This window comes from Acanthopagrus latus, chromosome 6 (genome assembly GCF_904848185.1).
Source record: "Acanthopagrus latus isolate v.2019 chromosome 6, fAcaLat1.1, whole genome shotgun sequence".
Lineage (NCBI taxonomy): Eukaryota > Metazoa > Chordata > Actinopteri > Spariformes > Sparidae > Acanthopagrus > Acanthopagrus latus.
The window spans coordinates 19,387,379-19,396,334 of NC_051044.1; the positions used below are offsets into that span (position 1 = coordinate 19,387,379).

At 42.6% G+C, this 8,956-nt stretch overlaps 1 protein-coding gene across 1 annotated transcript; it reads left to right on the forward strand.

The window, feature by feature from the left end:
- Window positions 1–493: 493 nt before the first annotated feature.
- On the forward strand, window positions 494–8,196 carry LOC119021808 (E3 ubiquitin-protein ligase MARCHF9-like). The gene is made up of 4 exons (XM_037102319.1): window positions 494–1,758; window positions 4,943–5,098; window positions 6,571–6,763; window positions 7,631–8,196. Exons 1-4 carry the CDS (start codon window positions 1,402–1,404, stop codon window positions 7,936–7,938), a joined length of 1,014 nt encoding a protein of 337 aa, XP_036958214.1. The 5' UTR covers window positions 494–1,401; the 3' UTR covers window positions 7,939–8,196.
- Window positions 8,197–8,956: the final 760 nt, after the last annotated feature.

An 8,956-nucleotide genomic window follows, 5' to 3' on the forward strand; every position in this document is an offset into this window, starting at 1 on the left:
TCATCTCTGCTCTCCTCGGCAGCTGAAGGGAGGATGAAGAAGTTTGGGTTTTTGACCATGAGGCGCCTGAAAACCAACTGAGGATGAAGTTTTAATGTGGTGGAGCTGGACTCGTGGATGCCGCTCGCCTTGTGAAGCGGCACCAGGCCTCGTTTTAATTTGGTGACAATATGATGATGATGTTGATGATGCTGATGCTGCTGCTGATGAGGATGATGAGGATGATGATGATAATGATGATGAGCATGTGTCTTTAACAACCCGGAAGGGCCGGCTGCAGCCCGCCGTCAGCTCATTCGGTGTTTGTGCAGGAATCCATCTCTCTCCTCCTCCTCTTCCTCCTCCTCCCGCTCCTCCTGATCTGTGGCGCAGAGAGATGTTTGGGGAAAGAGGAGAACTGCCATTACAAGTTGCCGCGTGATGGATCCTTCTTCACTGTTCGGCAGATTTTTTTTTTTTTTTTTTTTTTTTCCGCGCACCGTCTATTAAGATGCGACGCTGCCGGATTGTAACTTTGTAAGTGGGTCGAGGTGTGGGACGAAACCCGCCGCTCGATCCACCAAACAGAGAGAGAGAGAGAGAGAGAGAGAGAGAGAGAGAGAGAGAGAGAGAGAGAGAGAGAGAGAGAGAGAGAGAGAGAGAGAGAGAGAGAGAGAGAGAGAGAACAAGAAGAAGGAGAAGAGGAGGAAACTGGTGAACTGACGGACGCCTCCTCTGCGAGACAACAAAGGATGCACGCTTGTCACCTCGAGTATTTGCACCACCCCTGGAGGGAAATAAGAAACTCGGATATAAATCGGCTCAAACTTAGTTGTTTATAGGATTTATCACCATCCTTTGCAGCTTCTCCGCCACGTTTTGTTGGACAAAGCTAATGTCGACCTGAAGATCCGGGAGGACCCGACGGATCCTCCGGGACACAGGTAGACGCACCGGGCTGGAGATGTAGGCATGGGAGGATGCTGCAGGAGCCCTCGGACTTCAGTGCTGGAGCCTCGACGTTCGTGGCTCTCAGCCTCCATTGAATCCCGAAAGAAAACGCCTCCGTCCATGAAAAATAATCCCTCCCTATTGGCTGGATCGCGGTGCACATGCTATAACAACAGGATATGCAAAGAGCTATGGGCTGATCTAAGAGCCTATCATGTTGTCCGCGTGCTTTTTTGACCCAGAACTGTATTTGATTTATTAGGATGTGACTCGTCTACTTGAATCAAATGGTTCAGATGCAATAATACAACATAATAATAATAATAATAATAATAATAATAATAATAATAATAATAATAATAATAAAGAATAATGATGATGATGATGGTGGTGATAATGATGATGATGGACGTGTCACAGTCAAGCTGAAGGCTGCTCTTGTTTGTGCCTGTGTAGTAAAGCTGCTGAAGAATGTTTAAGTATCGGATCCGGATGTTTTTCAATGAACTCAAAGTGTTGTTCCTGATGCGCTCCGGATCCAGCAGCAGCAGGAGGACGGACACAGGCACAGACCCGGACACCCAGACCAGGATGAGAGGGCTCGCCATGCGGGGCTGCGGGTGGCCGCCTCTCAGCTGCTCCCACCGGGACGACGAGGAGGAATATTACGGCTCTGACCCGCGGCCACGCAGCCTGGCCTTTGAGAACAATGAGGATGGAGCCAAAGACAACAAGGACGGAGGCCTGGACGCAGCTTCCCTCCCGAGTCTGTCAGAGAGCGGGACTCGATCACCGCAGTGCCGGATCTGCTTCCAGGGCCCGGAGAAGGTAAAGTTCAGTAACACAGGTATCCTTTAATAAGGGGCTGAGCTGTACTCAGCTGGACCCTGGTACCCGCGAGTCCAGGTTCCCGTCGGCATCTCAGCAGCGCAGGTGCTCCGTGGCTCCTGGGGCTTCGAACCACGTGGTGCTGAGCGGAGGGAAGTGTGTTGAAGGCAGGCAGGTCATCAGGTTCACTCTTCCACTGCTGTCTGAGCACGTGGATCCGCAGAAACGCCCGCTGTCATGAAAAATAAAACACTAAAGTATGTACTTGGAGGACAACAAACCCAGTGGGCAATGCTCAGAAAAGGTCAGGACATAAAAAGGCAAATATTTATATATTCAAGTGTGCTTGTTTTAGAATATGTTGGACAATTATAGTTCATTATGTCCTCAAATAAAGACGTGGTGCCCAGCCTGTCACCGTCTACATCCAGTCCAGGATTAAAGGAGACTCACTGAGCGGTTTTGTTTTCAGTGTTTTATATATTCTTGTGCATGTAAAAGAGGTCCGCACCAAGAGAGGCCTTTCTCTCAGACAGATTTTTGCAAAGAATCATCACAAATTTATGAGGTATCCAGATTCTTCGTCCCTAGTGTGAGCCCTGAAAATCCAATTCATGGATCCTACATTTCCCATAATGCAACTCAATAGCATCTTTTTGACTTTGAGCAAGTTTTTTCTAGGAGGGGTTCAGAAATGTTCAAATTCCGATTCGCCTGAGATGACCCTTTTTTTGTCCATGTCCAGGTTCACCCTGATCATCATCAGGGTTATTACAGAAGACATTGTTCAACTGATCTCACAGGCTGAACAGTGCTACGGGTACAGACAGTTCTTAAAATCATTGGAGTGCCCTTTGAATCAGTTTAAGAATCGAAACAAAGCTGTTTTAAAAACGCTTGATGAAAGTGTGAGTCATTACACTTCAACACAGAACTGTTTCTGTTAGCTGCATCAAGTCTGCTCGGATGCAAAGTCAACATCCAGACGGGCTTAGACTAAAAACAGGAGTCCATCTATCAACAGTGATCTGAAAATAGCAGTGGGCAGACGAAGGACATCAGTAAAGAACAGGCTGGAGAGACGCAGGAGGAGCTTTGTGTTTACTAGTTGAACCAGTGGAGTCCATCTGATGCACAAAATCAGGATTTAAAGTCTCAGTGAACAATTCCTCGACATAAAAGACATTTTTACTAATTATCATTGTGGGGGATTTTGAGTGGGCGAAGCAGCAGGAGTTCAGTAACTTGCCGAGTGACTCTTCAGTAGGAACTGCTAATGTGAGGATCAAACCTGAGATCGTTCCTTCAGGCTGCGGCAAGGTCACAAAGAACACAGCTCAGATATCTTCTACCCACACAAAGTTTTTGAAAATGTTTATTTGAGTCCCTTGTCCAAGATGTGGACACGAGCGCGTCAAAATCCGGTGGACGAGCTCAACCTTGAGGAGTCAGACTGTGCTGGAGGTCTCGCAAAGTTTTGGTCTCACCTCCGGATATCCAACTAATTAAAGACCGAGCACATCACCTAGAGTCAGACAGGAAATAAAGTGAGATGTGCGAGAGTGTTGTCAGTCCGAGGGGCCCCGGGGACTCTCACACTGACAACACAAGCCAGCGCCAGATGTCCTGTGATTTCTTTTGAGGCTACAGCAAAGTGACACGAGAGAAGAAAACTTTATCCAAACGAAGGCGTTGAGCTGCAGACAGTGAAATGTGTCCAAACAAGTCAACAGTATAATCTCCCTTTATCACATTTCCATTCATGTTTTAACAGGCTGCAGCTCAGGACATAAAGACGCGTGTCTGCTTTGAGAGTGAACATAGCAATCACTGAGATGTTCTTTCAAGTCAGCACATAACTATATAGTATATGATTCTTGAAATATCTTGACAACGATGAACTGCTCGCTTTTATACCCTAATTAGCTCTCATAAAAGAATAAATGTTTGGACCAGTGACAGGCTTTCTGGCTTGTTTTGGCTCCAGTTAATTCTGCAAGTGTGACAAGTTGGGAGCCGATCGTTGCTCCAGAAATCTCATCCAAAACGTTCATCTGGACTGAAATGTGGCAACTGCACGAGCCAAGTTCTACTCACAGAGTTTTTACAAATTATGAAAACCTTCTTCATGCAGTCATGAAGGGAGTGATGATGTGTGAAGAAGTATGAGATCTGTGCACGACTGATGGAGACAATTCAACGCCGTGAGGTTGAGAGATGCACAATTATCAGTGACGGAGAGACTGAAAGAATTATTTTTTCCTTTCTTTCATAAGCTCCATTTTAGTGCACCAACCAGACACACAGTTGCTTGCGGTCTGCTTTTAGTGTTATGATATCCCTTAATTGAATACATTAAATTAGATTTACCCTTTGGAAAAGGCCGTTATCACACCATCTCATAACAGCTGAGGTAAAATGCAGCGCGGGATTGTTCCTATTAATCCAAAGGAACTATGAATATAGCCATCAGTAGTTAATGAGAGTGAGCTGTTAAACAAAAGTTCCTCATACTGTAGGTGGCAAAACCTTTGTGTTATGTTGTTGCATTTGTGACGTAACCTTTCGTCATTGTTTGCAGTTTGTCATGATTATTTTACACACATTTATCATTCGGTTACTTATCAACAATGGAGGCAGGATTGCACAATGACTGGCAATAAATACAAAAAAAATAGACGAATGTCATGTTAACCGATTATTCAGATTTGTTCAGAAACAAGAAAAAAAAAGAGGAACATTCATCAGTTAATACTTTTGATATTTTTATCTTAATTTGTCACCAGGCTCAATCTCAAAAATGCACACATTTTGACCCAAATGTATCTTTTGGAGTTGAGCTTTTCTCCTCAGTTGTGTTGTTTTAATTGTTGTAACATGCATGCAGCATTAGTATAGTTTCATAGGGATTACATGTAATAGTGTATTATTTTTGAAATCCCTATCCCACTTCACGACAGAAACAACCGCGGACACAATCGCCTCAAACCTTCAGCGGAATAAATGTCGGCGCAGCTCAGTGTTGTCTGCTGATTTTCATGTTGTCCCCTCCACGACAGAGATCTTTGTCTTTAGTTATCACCGTCATCAAATCAAATCAAATCAAATCATGTGACAGGCAGGCTCAATCACAGCTTTTAACAACCAGTGTCAGCCCCATGCAGCTGCTCTTTGTGCCCTGCAGGGGGAGCTGTTGAGCCCGTGTCGCTGTGCGGGCTCTGTGCGCTGCACCCACCAGTCCTGCCTTATCCGCTGGATCAGTGAGAGGGGCTCCTGGAGCTGTGAGCTCTGCTACTTCAAGTACCAGGTCCTGGCCATCAGCACCAAGAACCCACTGCAGGTACGACACTGTAGTTGAAACAGTTAAAGTGGCTTCATGGGTAAAGTCCTGCACACTGTACTGCACTGATACTTTAAATTTCCAGATTTAAGCAGGAGTTATTGGAAGAAAAGGGTCATAGTAGCTGTCCAGGGGCTTAAGGTAAATGTAAAGACATACGGAAAAAGCCACGCAGCATTAACATCACCACCACCATCAACAGTGAGACGTATTGGACTGAAGTTGTCCCGTCAACAACTGATTACATAAAGAAACCTCATTATTTTTGTTCTGTTGGCAGACGATGAGCGTGTAGCCCATCTCACTGTCCACAGAGCTATTTATACTGTTTTTAGGGACAAAGGAGAAGAAGAAAATTAAAGTGGACGCAGAGGAAGATGCCAAAACCACATTCACGAGACGGTGAACATTTCAAAGAGCTGGCACGTGATTTAACCAAAGTGTGTGGCACATGGACGGGAGGAGAACAGACAGCATCACCAAACCATCCCAGCATCTGAATGCTGGAACGGAGATGTGATCTGATGAAGCACTTGTTCCCTCATTTACAAGACGATCACTGTGTCTCTGAATGAACATTATGAATTGATTATTTTGGTGAATTTAAGTGGTACAGTATTAACGAAACAACGTAATTCATTTAAGAAATCTACTTTTAATTTACTGTGTACTTTACGTTATTATTGTCTTTTTTAATGTCTTTTCTTTATTGTTCCAGTCGTCTCAACAAGCAGCTGACTTTAACGCTCCTTGATTCTCTAACTAGTTGCAAAATGCATCACATGTTAGATTTTTAAGACAAAAAATTAAAAATTAAAAACTGCAGCCAAAGATGTCGTGCGATTTATGAGGGCTGCACAATTAATCGATATATTCTCAAAATTGTGATGCAATATCCAAATTGCACAAACCCTGTTTAATAAAGGTAAATAAATACAAATACACATTATAATGAAGTACTGTAGAACGACAGAGATGCTCTGACCTACAGATCTCATTGTGCAGATGTAAGAAAATGCGATTCTTTGTTACAGACCCTGGTAGATCTCACATAGTCATGATTGTAAATGTTTTTTTTCAGTGAAAATGAAAAAAAAAACATGAATTGTATCTACGTAATTGCAACATCCATCAAAAATAATTGCAATGTGTTTCTCTTACAATGTCATGTTCTTCGGCAATTTATCCTGCCACAGACAGGCAAAGAGAGTTGTGTGAGAGAGGAAGTCCAATACTGACTATTCTCACTTTGGTTTCACAGCATCATGATGGAAAATACTGTCGCTCATTGTAAAGCTGCTGAACACATTGTGAAAACATGTTGAGGTCAAACGTGGTTATTTGAATGTGCACTGCTCTGTAGAGGTACATTTTTGTGTAACAGTACCACAGCAGCTCTTCACATAATCAAGACGCATTGTGCAGTTTACAGGGTTTCAGCGCATTTCTGGGTCTCTCTCTGTCTTCTCTAGTGGCAGGCCATCTCCCTGACCGTGATCGAGAGGGTGCAGATTGCAGCCATTATCCTGGGCTCTTTGTTCCTCATCGCCAGTATCTCCTGGCTGGTGTGGTCCTCTCTCAGCCCTCAAGCCAAGTGGCAGCGGCAGGACCTCCTCTTCCAGATCTGCTACGGCATGTACGGCTTCATGGACATAGTTTGTATAGGTAAGACACAGGCGCTATATTTTGCATGTCCATAATTGGCTGAAAAATCTCCAGAGAGACACATTATGATTTGGTGCTGTTTATCAGGAATCTAGAGACAGTGTTTGCAAAATACGTATGTGAAATATCCCTTAATTAATTCCAATTAATTGCACTCCAGAGAGTATTTTAGTCATAATTAGTATCATTACTGCATAGGTAAGCTGGGCATTCAGAAGTAAGCACATAATGAAACATATGTGACGAATAATGTTTTCATTAATTTCATTAAAATCATTTATTTGAAATTTCAGGACAGTCTGTTTAATAGTTGTAATGAATTTGAACTGAATGCAGAAAATGTGCTGCTGGTGCTGTAGAAGTGCAGTGAGGTGAGATATTGGTTGGATTCATCCTCTGGGAACCATGAATGTCTACACTTCATCCAACAGTTGCTGAAATGTTTCAGTCAAAAGTGATGTTGATCGACCAACATCAACACAGCAGTGTCAGTGAATAATTCACAGCAGTGAATAAGTTTTATTATTATTATCAGTTACAGTGACCCTCAAAGGAATTTTTAGGTAAAACAAATGCTTTATTATAATTTCACAGAAGCAATTAGTCTTAATTAGTCTTATTTGTTAAGGTATGTCGACGCCTGTTTTTTCACGTGAGGGGATTTTCCTCAACACGTGTTTCTTACCAAACATCAGTCCAAAACACCCACAAACAAGTGTGTAATTAATCTTTTTATTTTCGAGAACATATAGTTCCCATCAACTCTGTACGTTTGAGTACTTCCTGATTCTTAATGAACAAACAACTGTTTCTCTATTTGTAACCCAATGGCCCCAATCTCCCCCACCCTTTATCCTTTATGCCCAGGCCTTATAATCCATGAAGGATCGTCTGTTTACCGGATCTTTAAGCGCTGGCAGGCGGTGAACCAGAAGTGGAAAGTTCTCAATTATGAGAAAGCAAAGGATTTAGATGACCCCATCGGTTCCAGCAGTAAAGGTCGTGTGGAGAGGAACCCCTCTAACACAGACCGCGGGCGGAGGACGGGTCGTCACGTCAGGACTATTCTCAACCACCACTGTGGCTATACTATTTTGCACATCCTCAGCCAGTTAAGACCCAACAACCTGCGCCATGCCAACCAAGAGGTGGTCATGAGGGTGACCACTGTATGAGGCGGGGTTACACAGACATAAACTCTCCCATGATTAAGGAGGAGATCGAAGTGTTTGACTGGGATTTTTCTTCTATTTAAATCCTGATCTGTCACATTAACACTGCCGTAAACTGCTAGTCTCTTTTTGATTTTTAATCTCAGATTCTCCCTGAGCTCAGAGTGGACGATTAGAGAGATTTCTCAAATTTGGACAAGGGGAGAAGGAGGCAATTGTATCTGAATCTTCAGAGACAGAGACTGTGAAAACATGAAAAAATGAAAAAAAAAAAAAGCAAAGATTCTGAAAAAAGATTTGATTCTTAAAGCTGTGAACCATTTTTTACCACCTTGACCAATATTATGAAATGTTGTTGAACTGTTTCTGTTTTGCTTTCTAAGGAATAAATTAGTGTTATCAAGTTTGAATTGAATTTGACTCTGTATGAGATTTTGATGGTGAAAATGACTGTGCTCTTTCTCTCAGCCCCCCCAATTTATTCAACGTTCTCCTGAAGGTCCGCCACGACCTTCTCGAGTTTCACTTGACGGATCAGACATTAGAAATACCAATATAACTTTAATGACAAAATATGACAAAGGGGCTTAAAATATACCCTTAAAGTACAAGTCATCTTTTGTAATAAAGACTGTTGACCTTAAAGGAAAACATTGTGTCTCGTTGGATCTCAAATGTGTCTCAAAAACAAAATTTACACTCCTGATATGTGAATATTGCGTTTTTGTAACATCAAATAAATTGAGATGATGCAAAGATCTCACTTGATTAAACCACCGATGTCACTGGCAGATACTTGTTTTAAATTTCATTCCGCATCAGTCGAATTTCTGCTTTGATACTTTTATCATGACACTGTAATTCACACCATTCTCCATTATAAAACACACTTGATGTATTCAGTGCCAAAATAGAGATTTGCGTTTAAGTTTAAATCATACCTCACTCATCTAATTGTCACAGGAGATGTTGACATGATGCACATGTCGCTAAGAATCAATAATAAAGGCTTAAGTTGCAG

What these genes read in the sequence shown, in the direction of transcription:
- LOC119021808 (XM_037102319.1), top strand. Translation starts at nt 1,402, where the DNA reads ATGTTTAAGTATCGGATCCGGATGTTTTTCAATGAACTCAAAGTGTTG. An exon ending in GCTTCCAGGGCCCGGAGAAG is followed by an intron (nt 1,759 to 4,942) that starts GTAAAGTTCAGT and finishes TGTGCCCTGCAG; the next exon opens with GGGGAGCTGTTGAGCCCGTG. An exon ending in CATGGACATAGTTTGTATAG is followed by an intron (nt 6,764 to 7,630) that starts GTAAGACACAGG and finishes CTTTATGCCCAG; the next exon opens with GCCTTATAATCCATGAAGGA.